The sequence below is a fragment of the Peromyscus leucopus genome, chromosome 3, assembly GCF_004664715.2.
Source record: "Peromyscus leucopus breed LL Stock chromosome 3, UCI_PerLeu_2.1, whole genome shotgun sequence".
Classification (NCBI taxonomy): domain Eukaryota; kingdom Metazoa; phylum Chordata; class Mammalia; order Rodentia; family Cricetidae; genus Peromyscus; species Peromyscus leucopus.
The window spans coordinates 98,863,342-98,888,042 of NC_051065.1; the positions used below are offsets into that span (position 1 = coordinate 98,863,342).

Here is a 24,701-nt window from a genome sequence, read left to right on the forward strand (position 1 = left end):
TTTTTTTTTTTTTTTTTGGAAGTCCTAAAACTAATCTCCAGGACCAGGACTCTGCTTCCAGCCTCTGGGGCTCTGCCTAGGCGAAGAAGGTAGGGGAGTCACTGCAGGCCCGGAGAGGAGTTGGGGATGGAGAGGATGGTGGACCAGGGGGAAAGTTGATTTGGGATGGAGTCGGAGAAGCCAACCAGCTGACAGTTTTATTATTGCTAAAGGAGCGAAACGCGGGAGTGGAGAGCTTCCCAGACCCTGGGGATGGAGGCTCCAGGGTGCAGCTGGGAGGCTCTAAACCGAACACCAGGGCTTCCAGGCCAAACGCCTCCAGAACAAAGCTGTCTTGTCTGAGTTGGGGGAAGCAATTCTGGGGGCCCCCTTTGCCGTGGAGGGCTGTTTTCAGCCCGGGATGGAGAAGGCCTGAGCTGAGAAGTCAGCCCTAGCTTGTGGTTGCCCAGTAACAGTGGTGTTACGAGAGGCTCGGACCAACCCCACACCAAACCCTGCCCAGCTCGAACCTAGCTCTCCTGGAGCCCCTGACCCTGCAGGGTATTTGCGAGCCCATGTGCTAGGGAGGGTGGCTGAAGATTCTCCTACTCTGTTTAGCCTCAGCATTTCCTGCCTGGGCATCTGCTTCCATAGAAAACCGCTAACAGCCCTCTCATTCATCGTTCTGAGATCTCGGCGGCGGGGCTTCTGCTCTCCCAGGCTCCCCTTGCCTGTACTGCTGCCCGAGTCTGCCTGCTTCATGGGTCCCCCCTGTCATTTCTCCTGTGCTGCCCCGTGGCCTTTATTCCCTCTGGTGTTTTGTGCCTCTCTGTGTCCCTCCCCAATACTATGTGTTTGGGTTTGTATCCCGTCTATCCATATTCAATGTGTCTTTCACCCTGTGTCTTTCTGGGTTTTGTTTTGTTTTTTTTCCTTCATTCCCACAGTCTCCCTTACTCTCACATCCTGTCTGCCTGGGTCGTCCTCTCTGTGCCTGTTTTCAGTCTCTCTGTTTATCTAGTGAGTGTGACCATCCTCACACTCTTGGCCTGTAACCCCCACATCCACCCCATGAATGGGAGTAACTGGTGATGACGATAATGACCATAATGCTGGCCAAAAGAGGGGAGGGCATTGTGGGACATAGCAACTTGTAGCGGTTCTATTATTTGCAAAGGGAGAGTCTCCCTCCCTCACCCCCAGTCTGGGTCTCTAAGGCTGTGTCTGTTTTCTTTATGTTCCTACCCTCACTTAGTGCGCATCTCTCCCTCTCTGTCCCTTAGTGCCCCCCCCCACTCGGGCCTTGCCTGCCATGCGACCTGTCAATGTGTGGTTTCCATGGGGACCGCTGCTGCTGCTGCTGCTGCTGCATTTGCTGTGCAGCTCCAGTGTGGGGTCTCCATCCCCTTCCACTGACCCAGAGAAGAAGGTGGGAAGCCAGGGGCTGAGGTTCCGGCTGGCGGGCTTTCCTAGAAAGCCCTATGAGGGCCGTGTGGAAATACAACGTGCCGGCGAATGGGGCACCATCTGCGATGATGACTTCACACTGCAGGCTGCCCACGTCCTCTGCCGGGAACTGGGCTTCACAGAAGCCACAGGTTGGACCCACAGTGCCAAATATGGCCCCGGAACAGGTGAGCAATGCTCTAGGCTAGCCTAAGTGCAGTTCAAGTACTGAGAGAAGAACGCCATGATGGTACAGCCACAGGGACGTGGGACACCAAGACTGGATAGAATTAAGTAAATCCACGGATAATAAACCATCTAACATAGTAATTTCCGGGCCATATGCCCTGAAGCTAGCCTGTGCCTTTCATGAGCCTCCAATGTTTCATGTGCAGAAAGAGGAGGGGGTTGATAAATTCTCCTCTGCAAAGTAAGATTCTGAACCATGCACAAGGACAGCCCAGAGCAGGTGAACCCTGAATGATCCAAGTGCAGTTAACTGGATGAGATGTGAGGTCAGGTGAATGGTGTCTGCATGTCCCATAGCTAGAAGGGGTCATATACCACAGCTGACAAAATCAGGATCCAGGCTAGAGCTAACACGAGCAAGCTGGAACTCATGTGGCTCAACTATGAGTGTGAGGGTCAGGGCACAATCCTCTGGGGGTGGGGAAAGTGGAAATGCTGGGCTAAGGATGTATGTAGCTCAGAGGTAGAGTGATTGGCCTGCTCAGTCCTCCAGAGAGAAGGAGGGAGGAAAGAGGAGACAGAGAAAGGTGAAACCACTTTCAGAAGCCACGTTTCAGGAGGAATGGCTAAAAAAAAAACCAAAAGTCTGGCACAGAAACAAACAAACAAAAAAGCCCCAGTTAGCAATTACATGATGCTGGCGTTCAAATTCAGCAAGGACAGTCGTGGCTGAAGGGTTTTTCTGGGTGACGTCGAAGGACTAAATCAGACCTAGTTGGGGAAAGTTGTAAAGACCCACAAGGACTTTCGGATGGTTATGTGGCCTCGTGGGGCAGAACAGTAAGCTCTGTTAGACTAGGTGAGGCGTCCCGAACACTGGCTGAGACACGTACCTTTGAGGAGGCCCCTGCCAGTTCTGAGTGGTCAGTGATACTCAACAGGATCTAGAAAGTAAAAATAGGGTTTCTGTGGCACCATAGGTATACAGAAAAATGCCACAGGGAAGAACGTCAGAGCGAAGTAAAAGACTTCCCAAGTCTCAGGGAGAAAGTCAAAATCTTAAGTTACATCATGCTTTGGAGCCCCGGTCTATTTACATAAAGTATTTGTCTCCTGGCAGCTCCAGTCTGAGAACGATTAAGTATGTACTTACTACGGCAGAGCATTTGGCACACAGGAGGTACTTACTTATAGCTATTGTTAAATGGATCCTTACTGCTGAGAATTCAAACGTTGGTTCTTGGTTGTTATTGTTAATTCACCCTAACCAGTTTTTCAGTGTCCTGGATCACCACCAACCTTGTGTCAACTTATACCCTCTTCCCCTCCAGAGTCCTTCTTCCTTCTCCATCTCCAGCCCCACCACTCCCTCCCTCATCCTTCTCCCTCAGGCACTCCTCTGTCTGCTCATCTCCCTTTCCACAGGCCGGATCTGGTTGGACAATCTGAGCTGCAGTGGGACCGAGGGAAGTGTGACGGAATGTGCCTCCCGGGGCTGGGGAAACAGTGACTGTACCCATGATGAGGATGCTGGGGTCATCTGCAAGGACCAGCGCCTTCCTGGCTTCTCGGACTCCAACGTCATTGAGGTCTGCAGTACACACACACACACACACACACACACACACACACACACACACACACACCAAAAAAGCTATGGGGTGGCCATATGTGATTAGAAGAGACATTATAAAGGGATCCCGTAAGCCTTTATGGGATAATATGGGTTTCCGGGAAATTTGGAAGGGGGGGGGCAATGAGGTGCCACACCGCCAAATCCAATTTTTTAAAATGTATATGGGTGTTTTGCGGCCCTGTGCGTCTGTGTACCCTGTGCATGCCTAAAGTAGGCTGAGGCCAGAAGAGGCCACTGGATCCCATGGAACTGGGATTACAGGTGGTGATGAGCTGCCTGCCACGTGGGTCCTGGGAATTGAGCCCCAGGTCCTCTGGAAGAACTCTAGCCCCCAAATCCTTTTTTTTTTTTTTTTTGGTTTTTCGAGACAGGGTTTCTCTGCGTAGCTTTGTGCCTTTCCTGGGACTCACTTGGTAGCCCAGGCTGGCCTCGAACTCACAGAGATCCGCCTGGCTCTGCCTCCCGAGTGCTGGGATTAAAGGCATGCGCCACCACCGCCCGGCGCCAAATCCAATTATTTTAAGTATTCACACTGGAGTTACTAAGCCTGGCACGAGCCTCTCCAGTTTCATTCCTGGTCACCTGTCCCTCTCCTCCAACGTTTCTCCTCTCCTCCAAACTCTTTCTTACTTTCTCCTCTTCCTGAGACACTTCACTGCCAAGCTCGCCTCCTGCTTCAAGCAGATTTATCAAGGCTTCCCTTTCTCAGTGCCTTCGGGCCCTGTTATTACTCTACTACGGTCACGCTGCCGTCAGGGGCACATCCCCCAGCTAGGCAGCGGGCCTGGCATCATCCTTAGCCCTGTCTCAGTGGTCCCACCCTTGGGTTTTACAGCAGTCACAATCGGGGCTCCTTGGGGGTGTCGCGGCATGGCTGCTCGAGTTCTCTCCTCTGCCTTTGGTCCCATCTCAGGTGGAGCATCACCTGCAAGTGGAGGAGGTGCGACTCCGCCCCGCCGTGGACTGGGGCAGGCGACCCCTGCCCGTGACCGAGGGCCTGGTTGAAGTCAGGCTTCCCGAGGGCTGGTCGCAAGTGTGTGACAAAGGCTGGAGTGCCCACAACAGCCACGTGGTCTGCGGTATGCTGGGCTTCCCTGGAGAAAAGAGAGTCAACATGGCCTTCTACAGGTGCGGGGCCCAGGGGTATCTGCTGCAGACCTTGGAGAGGATGGGGGAGCCTGTGGGAAGCCCGTGTCTAAGGGAGGGGACGCAGGGACACTGCTGTGACACAGGCGGCCGGCCGGGAAACCGAGCGTGACCTCGAAGGAAACAGGCAGGTAGGCGAGCGGGCAGAATGCGAGCGCGTGGGGTGACGTCATCGGTCGGCAGGCAGATTTCTGGAGCCTGGGCGCTGGGGCCTCGGGAGTTCAGAGTTCACAGAGGGTGCGGCTGCCTGTCGGAGGCGGTGCCTACGGGCCTCGGGGACTGTGACTGGCCGGCGCCGCCGCCGAGTCACCCACCCCAGAGAACGGTTCTGTGCGAAGGGCGGCTTCCTTCCTGGAGCATCTCGTTTGGTAGTTTGGATAAACAGCCCACGCTAGTCCGGCAGATAAACTTGGAGATCTGTTCAGTGTGGATCTGCAACCTGTTTTGCAAGCCCAAAATGCTCGCTTTCTTCAGCTCTTACTTATTTCCCTCGCCTGCAGGCTTCCCACGACAGCTAGATGACTTTCCATTGAGCGCAATGCATAAGATGTGATGCATCCAGTGGGGCAGGGTATTGTGGGAGGGCCAGTCTTTGAAGAAAGTTGGCATGTATCTGGTGTTGTGAGTGACTTAGACTACCCTGTTCTGGCACAGCCATATCTGAATGGAATGACACAAGTTTTTTTTTGTTTGTTTGTTTGGTTGGTTGGTTGGTTGGTTGGTTGGTTTGGTTTTTTGAGACAGGGTTTCTCTGTGTAACTTTGCGCCTTTCCTGGAACTCACTTGGTAGCCCAGGCTGGCCTCGAACTCACAGAGATCCGCCTAGCTCTGCCTCCCGAGTGCTGGGATTAAAGGTGTGAGCCACCACCGCCCGGCTTATCTGGTGTTGAACCAGAAAACGGTTTCAGGTCTTATCTCTGATACGGATAAAGCTGCCTTTTGAACCTGACTATATGCTTGTCAAAACACAGCGATAAGCTGTGCTGACATCAGTCTCCAGCCTCCAAATTTAGTGATCCTCCATAGAGAACTATCATAGTAGTTTGAGTATAATTTTATTATTTCAGTCATCTTAGATCTCTAAGGACTGCCAAATGTTTTCCCTAAATGCTCACAAACTTTCTGTTTAGCAACTTACTCTCAAATAGCATTTGTCTGTAGAGTAAGGAAACTTTCGCTTTCTCCCTTTCTTTTTTTCTAAAGTCAGTACATTCTCTAATATTCACTAATTTCCATATTTGCTGGAGTTTTCTTTGCTGTGGTGCCCAAGCGCGTCCGAAAGTTCTTTCGGCTGCCTGCGGACTAACACCATTTTACAAAAGCTGTGTGCCGTGCCTTTACTGTCATCCAGGCTCTGTCTTTCAGGATCCAAACACCAGCTTCTAAAACAGTTGTAGGATTTAAGCCCAAGCCTCTTCCAAGCGAAGAGGATGGAGTGAACCAAGGCCTAGAGGGTCACTCATCCAACACTTATCCGATGCCCCGCTCTGTGCTGGCTTCAGTTGTAGACTTCAGAGGTTCCACAGTGAACACAGCATTCTTCCTCTGGGCACCGGGGGCACCCAGAACATAAGTGAATTTAGGAAATGGAAGGATGGTGGTGTTACCTTGGCCTCTGTCAGAACGAGGTTCCTGTCCTCTTACTCAAGAATTGAAAGAGCGCACACAAATAGCAAAGTTGGGAAGGATATTGTTCAAAGGTCACGTGGAAGTGTGGAACAGGTAGGCTGCAAGAGAGCAAGCAGCAGGCAGCAGGCCACCTGAGCTAGAGTGCTCGAGGACACCTGCCCAGGGCTTCCTTTGTGGGCCCAGGAGAAGCAGCTGGTTGTTACAGGGTGAACCATGGGCAGTTTCCTATTTTGATTGGCAGGCTTGGGTTATATAAGTCTTTGTTTACTGCTCATGTCTTTTCCCATGATGCATCTAATTTCAATCATTCATTTATATATATATATATATATATATATATATATATATATATATATATATATATATCCTATCGTGCATAGGCATATGATGGTGAATTGGAGCATTTCCCTAAAAGAACACAGTTTACCCTACTGCACTGGCCCCCAGAACCCGCCTAGGCTGGATAGGCTCACTGCCCTAGTTCCTGAATATGTTCCAGGATGTATTTGCTCCAAAAAGAGAGTTACTAAGGGTTGCTAGGTCAGCTGTATGCCAGAGCGACCCAATTGCTTTGTTCAGAGATAGGTGTGCATGCAGCAAGATGCAGGCAGGGGTCCCAGGGTGCCAAGTGCTCTGCTGAGAAAGGGGGTGTGTAGGTGTTATCTCAGGCCAACTGCATCCCAGTTTGCTAAGCTAGCCCTGGGTCTGCCTGTCTCAGCGGTGTGCAGGGAGTGAGGGGTGAGGAGGTGGAAGTGGGGGAGACACAGCGATACAGACAGGTAGGCGAGGAAGAATGGTGAGAGGGGCCGGCGAGAAGACATTCTTGTCTTCACACCAGTGGGGCTGAGCCGAGGGGACCAAGGAGAGCATGGTAGACGACGTGATAGAGAAGGTGGTGGGAAGAATTGGTGAGCTGGGTCAAGGAGGGCCCCGTGGGAGACGGTGGCTTCACTCCGTGAGGTCAGGAGACACTGGAGGGTTTTGAGCAGAGGTTTTGTTTTGTTGTCGTTTTCATTTTTATTACATCTTTACTGATTTTGAGTGGGCTGTGAGTAGATGGATGTCAGAGAGGGATGTGTGGAGGAGGTTCTCTCCCATGTGGGTCCCGGGGATGGAACTCAGGGTAGCAGTCTAGACAGCAAGCTCCTTTCTATGCTGAGCCATTCCACCTGTCCTGTCTCCAGAGACCACATCGCATGTATCCCTGGCTGGCCTTGAACTCCTGATTCTTCTGCCCCCACCTCCTAAGTGCTGGGGTTATGGGTCTGTATCACCATGCCCAGCTGATGGTTGGCATTTAATCACATTTCCAATCATTACTTTGACTTTCAATTGTTTTATTTTATTATTATGTGTGTATGTGTTCATGGTGTTTGTGTGTGTGTGTGTGTTCATGGTGTGTGTGTGTGCACTGTGGTACACGTGGGGAGTCAAAGGACAACTTTCAAGGGTCAGTTGTCTCCTTCCACACTGGATTCCTGGGATCAAACTCAAGTTGTTTCAATGGCAAAAGCTTTTACCTACTAAACCATCTTGCCAGCCATTAATTATTCTCTTGATTGCCTTACTCCTTGCTCCGTTTTTTTTTTTTCTTTAAAGATGTGTGTGTGTGTGAGTGAGTGTGTGTGTGTGTGTGTGTAGGCCAGAGGTCAACTTAAGGTGTTTTTTTTTTTTAATTAACTTGCAGGTGTGCACCATTGTGCCCAGTTTCGTATAGTTTTTAAACTTGTTTTTGGTGTTCTAGAATATGTGAAAGCTATAGAATGTTAAAGGAGGGAAGAATGGATAGCTATCAGAGCTCCTTGCTACTCTTGTATAGGTAATGAAGCCAAGGCTCCAGGAGCTTCAGTGTTGTGGAAGAAGACACTTCTTTATAAAAGGAAGTCTCCCTATGCAGCAGCTTGAACTGGCCATCCCTCTGCCTCAGCTCTGAGTGCTAAGAATGCGGGCTTTTTCTACTATGCCTGGTTTGAGAGATCACTCTTTTGTTCATGTCACTATGGGACATTTTTTTTTTCCCGAGACAGGGTTTCTCTGTGTAGCTTTGCGCCTTTCCTCGGACTCACTTGGTAGCCCAGGCTGGCCTGAAACTCACAGAAATCCGCCTGGCTCTGCTTCCTGAGTGCTGGGACTAAAGGTGTACGCCACCACCGCCCGGCTACTATGGGACATTTTTACCGACCTCCGTGCAAGGGGTGGAGAGTATCAAGATGATAAGTGATGAGGAGGAAGATAGGCACCAGACCACGGGTCTGCAGGCCATGCTAGACTTCCTAAGAAAGGAAATGGGGAAAAGACACTAGAGTGGTTGGTTGTTTGGCTTATTTGTTTGGGAGAAGGACAGGGTCTCTACATAGCCCTAACTGTCCTGGAACTCACTGTGTAGACCAGGCTGGCCTCAACTCAAGTGCTAGGATGAAAGGTGCAACCACATCAAGTTACAGTAAAGTGGTTCAGTGAAGCTGTGCAAGGTGATAACCACCCATGAGCCCAGCAGTCTGGAGCCTATGGCAGGAGGATCTGGAATTCTAGACTCTGTCTCCAAAAAAGAGGAGAAAAAGTGTTTTAATGAAGAGGTCTGTGAGATGACATGATCGGGCTCTGGCTCTGTTTTTTTCAAATGGGTTTTCATAATAAAATAATTATGGGACTAGAGAGATGACTCAGTGGCTGAAAGTACTTGCTGTTCCCTCAGAGGACTCGAGCTAGTTCCCAGCTCCCACATCAGGTCTCACAAACACTTATAACTCTAGCTCCAGGAAACCCAATGTCTTCTGGCTTCCATGGATGCCTGCAAACACACACACACACACACACACACACACACACACACACACACAAGTGTAAACTTGTAAATGATTGCTTTGATGAAACAAATACCTTTTAAAACCGTTAAAAGCTGGATATATTGCATGTACCTTCAAGGTCATCCTTGGCTACATGTGGAATCTGAGGCCTGCCTTGGCTACATAGTGAGACCCTTCTCAAAAAATACAAGGCTGGAGAGATTGCTCAGCAGTTAAGAGCCCAGACCACACAAGGTTCGAGTCTCAGCACCTACACAGTGCTTCACCGCCATCTGGAATGCCAGTTCTGGAGCTCTGATGCAGTCTTCTGATCTGAGAGCATCAGGCATGCATATGGTGCACAGCCATACATGCAGGCAAGACACCCATACACATAAAACCAAATGCATGCCTGGTGATGGCGTATGTTTGTAATCACAGGACGTGGGAGGCTCAGGCAAGAGGATTACAAGTTCAAGGCCAGCCTGGACAACACGCAGGGAAGAAAAGTAAATAAATAAAAATGCACACATCAAACCCTAGTGCAGCTTCACACAGTATACTGTGTCAAAACATGCGAGCACTCAAGAGAAATGGCAGGGCAGGGACATGGGCAAAGAAAAGATAGCCAAGGCGACAACAGGGAATGCCATGAACCTCTTCTTAAAAAGCAGATCCAAGGTCTGCACTCACCAGGTACAGGGGTTCCGTCCTGTAGTTCCGATGTGTGTGACACAGAGGGAGGAGAATCAGCACCGGTCAAGTTGTAGGCCAGGCAGGGCTATACATCAAAGTCCCTGTCTCAATCCCACACCCCACTTCACTGCATGCCCCGCCCCTCCCAAAGGCATACGCAGGATTGGACAGGACAAAGAGGAGCCATAATTAAAGTCTTCAAAATTAAAGAGACAATGAGGAGAAATTGAATTAAGGAAACCTGGAGAAGGAAGTAAGTCAATTTTTGAGGCCAATTTAAAAGATTTACTTCCCTGCAAGCGTGTTTGGGAGATGAGCTCAGCTTGGGAATGACCAGGCATGTGGGACTGGAACTCGGGCAGGAAGAAGACATACAGCCAAACCAAGCTAACGTCCTCAAAAATGTCCTCAAAAATGTAGTCCTCTGTCCCTGGTCCGGCAGTCTCAGGCCTAGACAGTGCCGTGCCAGGGCCTTACTTGGAGAGACCACCCAAGAATCTCAATCTCTCTCTCTCTCTCTCTCTCTCTCTCTCTCTCTCTCTCTCTCTCTCTCACACACACACACACACACACACACACACACACACACACACACACGAATAAAGGTGCAGACAGCCTCCCTAGGACTAACTCAAGCTAGTTCTCTGTCCTCCAAATCCCAATGTCCCCTTCTGTAATCAGACTTTCCCAGAGTTCCCTCTTCTCTGTACATACAGTTGTACATACAGTACAACTTCTTCAGTGTCTCACTGACATCTCGTGGGCACTTAGATTCATTCCGAGTTCCTCTCTCTGCCCGGAAGTCCTGCCTATTTTCTCCTGCCTAGCTATTGGCCATTCAACTCTTTATTAAATAAATCACAGTGACATATCCTCATACAGTGTAAACAAATATTCTACAGCATCCCTCCTCTGGCCTCCCCTGAGGTTTTCCACCAACCTCTAGACCCAGAAGCCCTCATTTCTTATTTATTTTATTTTTTATTTTAATTTCAAGACAGGGTTTCTCTATGTAACAGCTCTGGCTGTCCTGGAACTCGATTTGTAGACCAGGCAGGCCTCAAACTCACAGAGATCTGCCTGCGTCTACCTCCTGAGTGCTGGGGTTAAAGGCATGCGCCACCACCGCCCGGCCCCATTCATCTGTCTTGATCTAATTTCTAAAGGTCTTGCTACTGGGACACTGTTCTGAGTCCGTGATCTTCACTGAGGCTCACCCTCCTGTTCATATGCTGGGACAGCCTGTAGGGCCTTGGAAGTCGCTGATGACATCACACTACTCTTGGAATAGTTCTCTATTAGGAAATGAATCTTGCCCCCGGTTCTGGCTGCACTGGCCTTTCCCACTTGGTTCTACACCAATCCTGACTTGATCTTGTCTTATCCTCACAGAAAGTTGAGGAAGCGAGCGGCCAAAGCCTCGGCCCGACGCCCCAAGCCCCTTGGAAGGTAAAGGGGCAAGAGCCCCGGGACCTCCTGCCAGCCCCTGCGGCCTCAGGAGGTGGATGGATGGATGGAAACCTATCCATGTCCATCCTAAAACCCAATCCTATGGCTTAGGAATGTAGTTGGATCATGGCTGCTCCCAGGGGAGGGAGGGAGGAAGGGAGGAAAGCATGGGAATGGGTGAGCTTTGATCTTAGGGAATGGGAGCAGGAAGTTACGTGGGAACAGCTGAAGAGATACTTGTGTCTCTCTGTTTCTCCCAAAAGGCTCCCACTGCAGCCTCGGCCCCTGCGTTCTTCCTTCTCCCCACCCACCCCCACTTCCAGCTCAACTCCCTTGGTCCAAGAACATTTCCACTCTCCCCTCCCTTGACCTTCCGCTGACCTCTCCTCTCCCTCACCTGGATTTCCATAACTAGATTCGCCTTCAGTGGCACTGATTCCAGGGAGCATCGGGAGTTGCTGACTGTATGCCCTCCCGCGGCATCCAGCAGTCCTTATGCGCACGCACGGAAGTCAGTTGCCCTCCCCATACTGTGAACAAGGGGTCCTTCTAGAAGCAGGATGCTTCACTTCTCCTGGGCCACATCCTCACCCCCTGCCCCGACCGACATCTTTCTCCTTTTTGCAGAACAATCAACAAGTTTAAAGTCAAACACAAGCCCCGAGGGGGCAGGGGGCCAAGCAAGAGGTAAATGGGTTTGGGGTCGGAGGCAGAGAGGAAGCGAGGAAGCATGGCGGGCAGGGGCAGGGCTGGAAGCAGGGGAGGGTCCCAGACAGGCCTGTCGGACTGGTGGAACTGAGGAGAGGTGGACTGGCCGCTGTGACGATCACCTTCCAGATCCTTCTAGAAATGTGAAGTGAGGCGCTGTGATGTGAGTCTCTGGGGACTGTGTTAGTCGTAGGACTTTTGGTTCTTGTCCTGTGTGCTTGTCTCTCTTCTGTGAGTTCCAGTAGAATCTAGCACTTCTGACCCACGCCGGTCCTCTCCCCACAAGATCACCGTGGGGCCAAGAGATGGGTGTTCTCATCCTGCTTTACTTGATGAATGCTTATTTCCGTTTTTTTTTTTTTTTTTTTTAAGTAATTATTACTAGGGGCTGGAGAGATGGCTCAATGGTTAAGAGTGTACACTGTTCTTCCAGGGGACCGGAAGTCAATTCCCAATATCCACATTGTTTGACTTCAGCTCCAGAGGATCCAGTGCTGATGCCCTCTTCTGGCTTCCTTGGGCACCTACAGTCATGTGCACAAACCCACACTCTGACACAAATATTTAAAGGGCTTTTTAAAAAGTAAACATTACCAGTTTACCTGGTGTGGAGGGCAGCCTATGGAACCTTTCCAGGGATGGCTTAAGAATCACAGACCCACCTGGCTACTTGTTAATAGTCAGGCATCCAGTTCCATATTTTCTTCCTGACCTCCCTCAGAATTCAAGAGAGTAGGAGACTTCCAATCCTTCCATCCAACTTGTCTCTAAAAGGCAGGCAGCACCACTAAAATCTCCCTGATAACTTTCTTTCTTTTCTTTTCTTTTCTTTTTTTTTTTTTTTTTTTGGTTTTCCGAGACAGGGTTTCTTCGTTTAGTTTTGGTGTCTGTCCTAGTTCTCGCTCTGTAGGCCAGGTTGGCCTCGAACTCACAGAGATCCGCCTGCCTCTGCCTCCCGAGTGCTGGGATTAAAGGTGTGCGCCACCGCTGCCCGGCCCTGATAATTTCTGAGGACCAGAGAAGGCATCTCTTCCATTGTCCCCTCTTCTCCTCAGAAAGTCCAGTGTCCCCCGAACTCCCCGCCCCCTGGTAGCTGTCCAAGAGCTCAGAACTTGGTGAGTGTGAGTTCTTGTAGCCCCCTGTGGCTTGAGTCACCTTTGCCCAACATAACTGTCCTTTGGTTCCTTCCCTTCCCTGACCCCCACATTAAAGCGTGCACTTTATAACCATGTTTTTATTGGTTGTAGGGAGAGGGTGAGCGAGAGCTGAGAAGTTAGATGTCTTTTCCTGTGAAGGCCTGACTTCAGTTTTCAGCCTAACAAGACACTGAGAGTACCTGATCACTTTGATTTTCAGGATCCGTTTATCCTGGGCTTCCAAGGGTATTCTGTGAAGTGTCCTGCTTCCTTTGACTGTTGTGTGTGTGTGTGTGTGTGTGTGTGTGTGTGTGTGTGTGTGTGTGTGTTGTTGTTGTTGTTGTTTGTTTGTTTTCCAAGACATGGTTTCTCTGTGTATCCCTGGCAGTTCTGGAAACTCCTTTGTAGACCAGGCTAGCCTCAAACTCAGAGATCCTCTTGTCTGCCTACTAGGATCAGCGGCATGCAACAGCACCACCCGGCCTTTTACCTATTTGTTTACAAATAGCCTTTCTTCTTGTCTTCCTAGCCACTGGCTTTAGATTGTCATATTCCCTCTTTTCTCCAATGTCAGGGATAGGGCACCTACCTGCAATAATTCACAACGAGTCAGCCTCACAGGGCCACTCCACCAACACCAGGCCTCGCCTTCCTTTTCTCCCTGAGCCCCACCCAGCCTTTCTGGGGAGAGAGTCTTTCCTCCACTCACCGAGCTGCAGGCTCTCGTTCTGTTGGTATCTACAAGACCCCCTCTTCTCTCGGGCGTCTCTACAGTGTTTCTCCGTGTTAACATCTCTACTTTTGTCTTGATTCCCTGCTCCAATGGCTGTGCAACAATGCATGGACTACCTCACTCAAGACATCTACAGCTCAACTCGGGTCTTGGGCCACGATGGCCATTGGGATGTCCATAGCCAGCTTGCCTCTCGGGCCATGTGGTCCCTGCAGCTGTTGTCTGTCTGTCCTGCACTTGTCTCTGTTCCAGAGAGCCGTCCCCAGCCCTTTGCACTGCCGTCTTGCAGTCTGTCCTTACCATAGCTGTCTCCATATTACGACGGGGCTTCTAACCCGGAGGGCCCTCTGACCTCTGAGAAGCCATTGAGATGCAGGCCTCCTCAGTACTTTGCATCTTGGCTCACAGTCATTTGGCTTGTTCAGTCACCCCGTAATAGAAAGGTCTGCTCACTGGCTGTTCAAGTCGGCTTTGTTTGTGCCAGCCGCTCCTGAGAAGTCTCTTCTGGCTTCCCACTCAATTTGCATGGCCGCCTTGGCCTCAGCCGCAGCCTCAACCTCAGCCTGACCCTCCCTTTGGGTCATTAAGAACAAGATTGCAGCTGGGTAGTGGTGGCACACACCTTTAATCCCAGCACTTGGGAGGCAGAGGCAGGCAGATCTCTGTGGGTTTGAGGCCAGCCTGGTCTACAGAGTGAGTTCTCAGTTACACAGAGAAACTCTGTCTCAAAGGGGAAAAAAAAAAAAAACACCACCAACAAAAGAACAAAAAAGAACAAGGTTGCTATGAAACCTGGCCACCCTTCCCCTAGGGTTCTGCTGCAGAAAGTCCCCCAAAGACCCTGACTGGGTAGCCAAAGCTCTTTCAGACTACACACTGTCTCTCTACACACTAGCAATCCTGTCTCTCCCAAGGAGAACACAGAAGCAGGAAGAAGAGGGACCAGAGGTCATGAGAAGTCGGGGGTGGGGTGGGGAGGGGAGGTGCCAGGTGGCTGTGGGGCAGGGAGGCAAGAACTCAGCCTCACCCTACTGCACCTCACTGCATCCTGTCCCCACAGGATGCTGGCCCAGAGGCAGCAACACTCCTTTGGCCTGCACGGGGTGGCGTGTGTGGGCACGGAAGCCCACCTCTCCCTGTGTGCCCTGGAGTTCTATCGTGCCAATGACAGCAGCAGGTGCTCTGGGGGGAGCCCTGCCGTGGTGAGCTGTGTGCTGGGCCCTCTCTACGCCACCTCTTCTGGTCAGAAGAAGCACCAACAGCCGAAGCCTCAGGGGGAGGTAAGACAATGAATGTTTTCATTCTGCACCTCTGGGGATCGAACCCCAGGCTTCACACATGCTAGCTAGGGCAAATCGACCATTCAGCTACACCCCCAGCCAAGACAGTGAATGTGACCTTTTCCTACACAGTGTGGGAACTCCCTAGCCTGCCCTCTACTAAGCACAGCCCTGACCTTTGAAGACAGGGAAGCTTCCCGTGGCTACGCCACAGACCTGATGACACCCACTCTGTCATAAAAATCTCACTCAGCTCCCCGGGCTACATAGCCCTCCCCAAATTAGTGTTTCTATTCACCTCTTCGGGCATGTCTGTCTTTTACAGGTCCGTGTGCGTCTAAAGGGTGGCGCTCACCCTGGAGAGGGCCGAGTGGAAGTCCTGAAGGCTGGCACATGGGGAACAGTGTGTGACCGGAAGTGGGACCTGCAGGCAGCCAGCGTGGTGTGTCGAGAGCTGGGCTTTGGCACGGCTCGAGAGGCCCTGAGTGGTGCCCGGATGGGGCAGGGTGAGGGGAGAGGGTGTTCACACTACTAGGGTACAGTCCTTAGGGAGGTATGGCGTCCTCTGGGCAATGAAGTTCTAGTTAGAACCTCCTCAGCCCTGACTTCTGACTCTAGGCATGGGTGCGATCCACTTGAGTGAAGTCCGGTGCTCTGGCCAGGAACCCTCCCTCTGGAAGTGCCCCTCCAAGAACATCACAGCCGAGGACTGTTCCCACAGCCAGGATGCCGGCGTGCGATGCAATCTCCCCTATACTGGAGTGGAGACTAAGGTCAGTCATGCATTCTACTTTGGGGTCTTTCTCTCTGGGCCTAGCCTCCGAAACATGGCCTGACCGCGCCCAGCCCTTCATCCCAGGCCCAGCCGTCCCCCAGCTCCCACAGGACCCTGCCATTTGCCGGCCCCTTCTCTGTCTCTGCTCCCTGCTGCGGGCTGTCGCCCCTAAAGCGTCCCCCTGCACTCCTTCTCTTCTGTACCTCTGCAGATCCGACTCAGTGGGGGCCGAAGCCGTTATGAGGGGCGAGTTGAGGTGCAAATAGGGGCACCTGGGCATCTTCGCTGGGGCCTCATCTGTGGGGATGACTGGGGGACACTGGAGGCCATGGTGGCCTGTAGGCAACTTGGTCTGGGCTATGCCAACCACGGCCTGCAGGTAAGTGAGGAGGAAAGGGAAAACCAATCCGTTGTCACCAAAGTCTGTGCTTCGGGCAAAGGACTGTGGGAACAAGTTCCTTGGCCCTGGAAACTGGGACCTATGACCTCACCAAAACACCTACCTACATCCCCCAGGAGACCTGGTACTGGGACTCAGGGAATGTCACCGAGGTGGTGATGAGCGGAGTGCGTTGCACGGGATCTGAGCTGTCCTTGAACCAATGCGCCCATCACAGCACCCACGTCACCTGCAAGAGGACAGGAACCCGCTTCACTGCGGGAGTCATCTGTTCGGAGAGTGAGTGGCGAGGGGGTCGCATAGGCTAGAGAAGCAGGGCCCTGGAGGGAGATGTGCTGTGATCCCGAGGGGCACTCACTCCTTGGCCAGGGGAACCCTGTGTCCCACGGGGACGCTCAGCAGTAACCCCACCCCTCCCTTCCACCGCAGCCGCTTCAGACCTCCTTCTGCACTCGGCCCTGGTACAGGAGACTGCTTACATCGAGGACCGGCCGCTGCACATGTTGTACTGCGCAGCGGAAGAGAACTGCCTGGCCAGTTCCGCCCGCTCGGCCAACTGGCCTTACGGCCATCGGCGTCTGCTCCGATTCTCCTCCCAGATCCACAACCTCGGAAGAGCCGACTTCAGGCCCAAGGCTGGGCGCCATTCTTGGGTGTGGCATGAGTGCCATGGGTGAGAGGGCAAAGGGGGGCCAAAGAGACCGGCAAGGCTACAGGGGATGTGACAAGCCCGCTGGATCTGGGAAAGAATCACAAGTTCCCTTGTCCCACAGGCATTACCACAGTATGGACATCTTCACTCATTATGACATCCTGACCCCCAACGGCACCAAGGTGGCTGAGGGCCACAAAGCTAGTTTCTGCCTAGAAGACACTGAGTGTCAGGAGGGTGAGTCGGGGCCAGAGCGGACTTCAGCCCAAGCCTAGCCTTACCCTTCACTGACATCCAACCCTCCCTTCAGATGTCTCCAAGAGGTACGAGTGTGCCAACTTTGGAGAGCAGGGCATCACCGTGGGATGCTGGGATCTCTACAGGCACGACATCGACTGCCAGTGGATCGACATCACAGATGTGAAGCCAGGAAACTACATTCTCCAGGTGCCTGGCATCTGCCTGGGCTTTCGAATACTGCGGTTTGGGGTGGGTGACCCCTTTGGACTGCAGGGGTGCAGCTGGGTCGTCCCAGCATTCTCTCTAACCCACAGGTGGTCATCAACCCCAACTTTGAGGTAGCGGAGAGCGACTTCACCAACAACGCGATGAAGTGTAACTGCAAGTATGACGGGCACCGCATCTGGGTGCACAACTGCCACATCGGTAGGTGACGGGGAGGGCCGGCCGGGGCGGGAGGAGGAAGAAGCCTTCACTGCCCAAGCAGCTTCTGCACCTCCCCACCATGCCCTAGGATGGGTATGTGTCCCTGCCTCTGCAGGGAGCCAGCCCCTCACAGTGCCCCTCTCCTCTGCAGGCGATGCCTTCAGTGAAGAAGCCAACAGGAGGTTTGAGCGCTACCCCGGCCAGACCAGCAACCAGATCGTCTGAAATGCCACCACCCATCCACCACCAACCACCACTGGCCCCTCAGTGGCAGGGGTCTGAGGCTGCCATTACCTCAGGAGCTTAGCACAAGAACCCCTGATGTCAGTCAGCAGGCCCATCACACTCATCCACCTATGCTCTACGGATGACCAACTGTTGAACAAAAGTTGGCGCCTCCCTTACTGGGTCAGCTGTCAGGCCCTTTGGCCAGCCATGGAGAATCAGCCAACAGACCCTTCGACAGACAGATCACACCACAAAGAACTGCCCCACACGGGATGGGGAGGTCAGGAAGGTCAGCTCCCACAGCTCTGCTAAGTTCTCCTAAGTACCGCTTTACCTCTGGCCTTTTGGTGGGGGAAAAGATCCAGCCCCCAGTTTTGACTGAAACATGTTGCTAGATATAATTTTATTTTATATAAAATGTGTTCTTCAGAGCCCCGGATTGGTGCTGGTGGTTAGAGGAACCTGCCCTCTATAAGTCCATTGACTCCTTGACCAAGGTGTACTCAGAACGTAGGCGAGGAAGCCAAGCAGGAAATCAGAGTAGGAGCTTCATACTCTTGCTAGTCCAGTCATTCTGTGACCTCAGGGGTCACATACAAAGTCAGTGTTTCTGATCCCCGCCGGATCCGCACTGCCAGCTGGGATTGGGTTCTAACAGCCTCGTAAACATCTTCAGCATTTTTTACTATTTTCTCCCCAATGGCCAAGATCACGTCACCAGGCCGCAGACCAGCCCTGTGGAGGATGAACAGGGCGAGAAAGGAGGAGACAGCTAAGCTCAAGGATACATGCACCCCACTCCACCCCACCTCACAGAGCAGGCTTTCCATCACCTGTGTGCGGGGGAGCCCAGGATAACTTTATGGATGAGGACACCGTGCTGAACATCAGGAAAGCTTGGTTCTCGGAGCTGTAGTTCAGCAAGGATGCTGAAAGGGTACAGACCACCCCATTAGCTACGCGCAGGCCCCCTCATCTTGGCAGTCCACTTTTTACCTTCTAGTGTTTAGGAAGTGGGACAGACACACGAAAGACAGCTAACTCCAAATGATACGCAATGTCGACTCAACTGCACTTTTGTCATTCTGGACTTCTACTTTACCTGTTTGTTTCTGAAGACAGACTCTGCTGTCTGTGAAGCAGCCCCAGCTGGCCTGGAACTTGCTTCATAGACCAGGCTGGCCTCGAACTCACAGAGACCCACCTGCCTCTGCCTCCCAAGTGTTGGGATTAAAGGCGTGTATTACCATGCCCAGCCCTGGAATTCTACTTTAAGGAAGGGGTAGAACTTAAGCTGAGCCTAAAAGGATGGATCCTATTAACCATATGGAATAAGAAGGTATTAAGACAGAGGTGAAGCTGGAAGGTGGTGGCGCACGCCTTGAATCCCAGCACTAGAGAGGCAGAGGCAGGCGGATCTCTGTGAATTCGAGGACAGCCTGGCCTACAGTGAGTTTCAGGCCAGCTAAGGCTGTACAGAGAAACTCTGTCTTGGAAAACAAAAAACAAAAAACAAAAAAGACATAGAAATGGAAAATCAAAGTAGTCCTGAAGAAGCAACAAGGCAGGTCCTACAAGTCTAGGAGGTGATTAGAGGTCGGTGGAAATGTCCTCTAATGCTAGGTCAATGAAGTCTCTAAGTCACGGCAGTGACATGATGCAATCCATCCAGTGAAAAGGCACAGGATGCAGCAGGATAAAAAAGTTGTGACGGCAGACAACAGCTCATCTTAGATAAGGACAGACATGCAGGCAAAACCCGTAACAGAGCGCAGCTGGGGAGCGCAGACACACCTGTGGGCCTACCTACCACGACCCCTAACACACCTGGGAGTCAAAGTCAGCATCATCACTCCAATGTAGCGGCGCTGGGACCCACTGATTCCAAACCAGGAGTCTGCAGAAAGAGGACGGAGGGCCCACCTAGTCACAGCCTTATCCCTCACCTCCTACCTCACCTCCTACCAGCAGAGCCCAGCAAGTCACAGCGAATGCCCCTCCCCGTGTCCCACCCTCCATTTTAAAGGACCCCCTTCCCTAGGGAGAAAGGCTCACTTTTCTTTTCCCCGCGATGCAGAAACTCCCTAAGGCGATCAGAAGGGATGGCAAAGGAGATTCCAGCTGTCACCTTCATGGTGTTCACTCCAATCACCTCCCCATCCTGCAGGGACACAGCCCTCTGTCCCCTAGCCCACACACACACGGCACAGTAGCAAGGACTTGGGGGCAGGGGTCTGGATACCAGGGAGATACACAAGTAACTACGAAAACTTAACGGAAAATCCTTGAATGAGAGAAAAACCCACCCCTCCCACACTGAACCTGGGGCATGGATTCTTAGAACGTGGATGGCACTTACCAGGTTAACCAGGGGACCGCCAGAATTTCCAAACTATGGGAGAAGATGAAAGAAAACATCAAAGAAGTCTAGAATTCTATGTCTCTCGGAATTCTATGACTGTAGGCATAAGCAGGGTGTAAGGAAAATGTTCAGATTCTGTTCCCAGCCCATGAACTAGAGTAGCTGCATTCTGCCTCCCAACTGCATTCTACAGGCCCAGCCACCACACGGTCAGTGGGTGCCCACACCAGACAGCTGTCCTCCCCAACTCCAACCTAGCTCCAAATTTCTCTTCTGTCAGGACGCACATCAATAGCTGCATCGGTCTGAATGTATTCCACGTTGTTTTGCGGGAGTCCCAGGTCCCTGGCCGGACGCTGAGCAGAGCTGACAATGCCAGATGTGATCGTGTTCTGCAGCGCAAAGGGACTTCCCATGGCAACCACGAACTCCCCTTGCCGGACATCAGCAGAGCGGCCGAGGGGCAGTGTGGGAAGAGGCTCCTTGAGGGAAATGAGTACACCCAAACCGGTCATTTTAAGAAGGGAGCAAGCAAGCAGCTGCCATCAGATCTGGCCTACTCCATTCCCACCTTGGTTTGAATCCTCAGCGTGGCAATGTCTGCTACAGGATCCACAGCTGTGACCACGGCCTCATAAGTGTCTCCGCTAGGCAGCCTCACTCGCACCCGGCGCCGATCAGCCACCACGTGGGCGTTGGTAACGATAAGCCCATCTGAAGCCACTATGAATCCTGAACCGTTTGAGATGGGGACTTCACGGCCCGAGAAAGGGTGCCTGGGATGGGGGGCGGAAAGCACCGATTACACTACCCTGCAGCTTCCACCCCATCCTGCTCACTTGCCTTACTTAGGGCAGTCGGTTTCAACACCTCCCGGTCCACTTCACCATTACCGATCCAGGATTTCGATATAGACCACAGCAGGGGCTGTCTTCTCCACCACATCCGCGATGAAATTGTACTGGCTCCGGGGAGAGTTGGGTGGCGGAGCGGGAACGGCGGCCAGCACCGCGGGAGGACCCCGCCCCCAGCCCCACAGGAGCAGCAATATTGCTCCCCCTGCGCCCACCGCCACCGCCAGCCATTCGCGCCAACGGGTTCCGGAGCTCCTGCAGGCCTCCTGGGCGCTAGAGCCTGGGGTCCCCACAGTCCGTGGTGCCCAGAGATCCGGGCTCCCAGGCGTCAGACACGCCCGTGATGCAAGGACCCCCACAGGCACCCGGGCCGGGAGGCTGGGGGTCCCATAAGTTATCCGGGCTGGAGGGTCAGGAGTTCCTGACGTCAGCAGAGCCCGGACATCGGGGGCTAACAGGGGGCCCTTCCCCCAGAAGATGCCCCCCAAAGCCCGCCATGCCCGAAGGCTCCTGCCTGCACCCCGCCCCGCCTTCAGCGCAGCCATCAGCTCCGCCTCGGCTCTCTCCTTGCCCGCCCTACTCGGAGGCGGTGCCCTGGAGCCCAATAAGCCGACTGGGAGAAGCGAGGCACGCCGGTATCGGTCCGGTACATGTCGGGAATTGTAGTCCATCCAGGACGCGCTCTCTTGGGCGTGCACACACACACACACGCGCGCGCGCACGCACGCACACACCCATACACACCCCCACACACACACCAACCTCCCCCCCGTGGCCCCCCCCCGGGGGCCGCAAGGCATGCTGGGAGCGCTAGCCCTTCCGGGGCGCCTCCGGACCTCGGGTTCAGGCTTTCCCCGCGGAGGCCCGGAGACTCCGCCTTCCCAGGAGCCCCTGCGGCCCTGCGAAGATGGCGGCGACGGCGGCCCTGCTTTCCTGAGGCGGCTGCGATGGAACCTCCTCCCCCAGCTCCGGGGCCGGAGCGGCTCTTTGACTCGCACCGGTAAGCGCTGCGGAGGGAAGAGACCGGTCAGCGCGTCCTCTCGGCTTCGGCGCCTGATCGCGTCGCCTCTCGCCGCAGGCTCCCGAGTGACGGCTTCCTGCTGCTGGCGCTGCTGCTCTACGCTCCGGTCGGCCTCTGCCTCCTGGTCCTGCGCCTCTTCCTGGGGCTCCACGTCTTCCTGGTCAGCTGCGCCCTGCCGGACAGCGTCCTCCGCAGGTGCGGGCTGCGGCGGCGGCGCCTGGGGAGCCCCCTGGGCCGGGCCGGGCCCGGGAGCGCCCCGTCACCGCCGCCTGTGTCCCCCCCAGGTTCGTGGTCCGGACCATGTGTGCGGTCCTGGGGCTCGTGGCCCGGCAGGAGGACTCCGGACTCCGGGATCACCGCGTCAGGGTCCTCATTTCCAACCATGTCACCCCCTTTGACCACAACATAGTCAATCTGCTCACCACCTGTAGCACCGTGAGTGGGGGGCGAGGCCGAGAGCGCCACCGGGTGGCTCCTCCCGAGGCCCGAGCTCAGTGCTCAGCTTGGCCCCTTAGGGTTCTCTTGGGGAACACCGATCCCTTTTCCCTCGCCCCATGAGCACCACCCGGCCCGCGTGTTGCCGTTTTCCTTTCCTTCTTTTTTGTTTTTTGACATGTTCCCCCCCATTCTTTTCTTCTCGCCTTTCTCTCCTCCCTGCCCTCAGCCTCTACTCAACAGCCCCCCCAGCTTTGTGTGCTGGTCTCGGGGCTTCATGGAGATGGATAGGCGGGTGGAGTTGGTGGAGTCGCTCAAGAAATTCTGTGCTTCCACAAGGCTCCCGCCCACACCTCTGCTGCTCTTCCCCGAGGAAGAGGCCACCAATGGCCGAGAGGGGCTGCTGCGTTTCAGGTGGGTAAGGACAGGTAGCTGGCCCCAGTTGAGGGGGTTGACAAGCTCCTGGGTAAACCTGCCCTAGTTCATTTCCTGTCTGCCCACTTTTAGTCCTGCCCCTGAAATTCCTAGTTCCCTGGTTACCTGCTTAGGTAGTTGGACAGTTTCTTTAAGTCGGGTATGAGTTGTTGGTTGGGCTACGCTGGACCCCCTCCTCTCCCTCTCTCTCTCTTTCTTAGTTCGTGGCCGTTTTCTATCCAGGATGTGGTACAGCCCCTTACGCTGCAAGTTCAGAGACCCCTGGTCTCTGTGGTGAGTGCATGCTGGACAGGGGATCTCTGGGGTTTGGAGGGGAGGTTTCCCACCGCTGACCCTGGCTTAGGCCTCACTTCGTGCCCTCCCCTCAGACGGTGTCAGATGCCTCCTGGGTCTCAGAACTGCTGTGGTCACTTTTCGTCCCCTTCACGGTGTATCAAGTAAGGTACTCACTGTCCTCAGTTTTTGGTGGCTGGGAAGGTGCTCACTTCAAGGTCAAGGAAGTAGTGGCCTCTGCCCTGCCGGTCTGTGGACTTGTTAATGTCCGAGTTCCACCACAGACAACGCTGATCTCCCACCTCCCCCCTCCTCACTCCCATCCTGGTGCCTTACTAGGGTAGTGCTCTGTTTTCTGCAGGTGGCTTCATCCCGTTCATCGGCAGCCGGGGGAGGAGAATGAGGAGTTTGCACGCCGTGTACAACAGGTGGGAGTGAACATGGGCATGGTGGAGGTGGGGCCCCTCTTCGGGGGACACAGGCATGGTGGAGGTGGGACATGTGGAGGTGGGTCCCTCTTCGGGGGACACAGGCATGGTGGAGGTGGGTCCTTCTTCATGGGTGGGAGAAGGCCTGGAGTGGCTACAGTTACAACCTCTCATTCTCCCTAGCTGGTGGCCAAGGAACTGGGCCAGACAGGGACACGGCTCACTCCGGCAGACAAAGCCGAACACATGAAGCGGCAGAGACACCCCAGAGTGCGCCCCCAGTCAGGTATGCGCCTCTGTGTTCAGAGACGTTTGCTTCGGGTGGTGTGACTTACTGTGCTTGTCAGCTGCTGTCCTAGTCTCCGCTCACCTACTACTTTTTGTTTTTTTCAACAGCACAGTCGTCTTTCCCCTCTCCTCCCAGCCCTTCTTCTGATGGGCAGCTGACTACTCTGGCTCAAAGAGTCAAGGAGGTTTTACCCCATGTGCCATTGAATGTCATCCAGAGAGACCTGGGTATGGGAAGGGTAGTTCCACAGAACGACAGACACAGGAAAAAGTGGGGTGTGACAGAGAGGGTGTGCAGGAAATGGACCTCTGCTCCTCTCTTCCCAGCCAGGACTGGGTGTGTAGACTTGACCATCACGAATCTGCTTGAGGGGGCTGTGGCGTTCATGCCTGAAGATGTCACTGAGGGAACTCAGTCCCTGCCCACAGCCTCTGCCCCAAAGGTGAGAGCCAGGAGTAGTCAAGGCCAAGACTTAGGGTAGGTCGGGGCAGTCTCTTCGCGCCCTCTCCCTGACTCTCTTTAATGTTGAGACCCTAGCACAGTGCCTCTCTTGCAAAGTAGGCATTCGATGGGTGTTTAATGATGATGACTTCGCAAGCCCTCTGACATTGTGATCACCTCAGTTCCCCAGCTCTGGCCTGGTGACCCCTCAGCCCACAGCCCTAACATTTGCCAAGTCTTCCTGGGCCCGTCAGGAGAGCCTGCAGGAGCGCAAGCAGGCACTGTATGACTATGCAAGAAGGTGAGGGGGTTAGAGGACACGGTGCAGGAAGGAGCAAGGTGGAGAAGGGCCTGAGGAAGCTAATCCGACAAAGCCTACACACTGTCTCTCCCCACGTCCCACAGGAGATTCAGAGAGAGACAGGCCCAGGAGGCTGACTGAGCCCAAAGGAACAGGATGGTACCCAGAGCCGCAGGACGGAGACTGGGGGCAGCCCTCACCCAGCTCACAACAGGCCGGATGAGTGGGTGGTAAAAAGGGAGGGATGGAGCTCCCCCAATGTCACATTAAATTCAGGGTTTTCACTCAAGGTCTCTGTTGCCTCTCTGGGTTCCTTTTCTTCAGTTGA

General features: G+C 53.5%; 3 protein-coding genes across 8 annotated transcripts; 2 read left to right on the forward strand and 1 right to left on the reverse strand.

The window, feature by feature from the left end:
* Positions 1–17,965, forward strand: Loxl3 (lysyl oxidase like 3). 4 transcript variants are annotated; one of them, XM_037203827.1, is made up of 16 exons: positions 1–89; positions 1,263–1,613; positions 3,040–3,203; positions 4,164–4,378; positions 10,900–10,956; positions 11,584–11,643; positions 14,594–14,813; positions 15,139–15,319; positions 15,432–15,586; positions 15,800–15,967; positions 16,105–16,267; positions 16,418–16,661; positions 16,762–16,877; positions 16,951–17,087; positions 17,195–17,306; positions 17,458–17,965. In XM_037203827.1, the coding sequence occupies exons 2-16, from the start codon at positions 1,292–1,294 to the stop codon at positions 17,529–17,531; spliced, it is 2,388 nt and encodes a 795-aa protein (XP_037059722.1). In that variant the 5' UTR covers positions 1–89; positions 1,263–1,291; the 3' UTR covers positions 17,532–17,965. The 4 variants fall into 4 exon arrangements, with proteins under 4 accessions (XP_037059722.1, XP_028727194.1, XP_037059724.1 ...); XM_028871361.2 differs by lacking the exons at positions 10,900–10,956; positions 11,584–11,643; XM_037203829.1 differs by lacking the exons at positions 1–89; positions 1,263–1,613; positions 3,040–3,203; ... (1 more) ...; positions 10,900–10,956; positions 11,584–11,643 and adding exons at positions 12,628–12,779; positions 12,912–13,046.
* Positions 17,921–21,442, reverse strand: Htra2 (HtrA serine peptidase 2). The gene is made up of 8 exons (XM_028871367.2): positions 20,790–21,442; positions 20,468–20,672; positions 20,184–20,378; positions 19,894–19,926; positions 19,590–19,695; positions 19,362–19,431; positions 18,368–18,463; positions 17,921–18,269 (listed from the first exon to the last, which is right to left on the reverse strand). Exons 1-8 carry the CDS (start codon positions 21,419–21,421, stop codon positions 18,104–18,106), a joined length of 1,503 nt encoding a protein of 500 aa, XP_028727200.1. The 5' UTR covers positions 21,422–21,442; the 3' UTR covers positions 17,921–18,103.
* Aup1 (AUP1 lipid droplet regulating VLDL assembly factor) lies at positions 21,405–24,662 on the forward strand. 3 transcript variants are annotated; one of them, XR_003734703.1, is made up of 12 exons: positions 21,405–21,750; positions 21,829–21,966; positions 22,056–22,206; positions 22,436–22,620; positions 22,842–22,914; positions 23,010–23,083; positions 23,276–23,342; positions 23,526–23,628; positions 23,739–23,858; positions 23,958–24,073; positions 24,193–24,373; positions 24,478–24,662. XR_003734703.1 is itself a non-coding variant. In XM_028871365.1 (12 exons), the coding sequence occupies exons 1-12, from the start codon at positions 21,698–21,700 to the stop codon at positions 24,512–24,514; spliced, it is 1,236 nt and encodes a 411-aa protein (XP_028727198.1). In that variant the 5' UTR covers positions 21,405–21,697; the 3' UTR covers positions 24,515–24,662. The 3 variants fall into 3 exon arrangements, 2 of the variants coding, with proteins under 2 accessions (XP_028727198.1, XP_028727199.1); XM_028871365.1 differs by having other exon boundaries at positions 24,255–24,373; XM_028871366.2 differs by lacking the exon at positions 24,478–24,662 and having other exon boundaries at positions 21,589–21,750; positions 23,958–24,108; positions 24,193–24,226.
* The last annotated feature ends 39 nt before the right edge of the window (positions 24,663–24,701 follow it).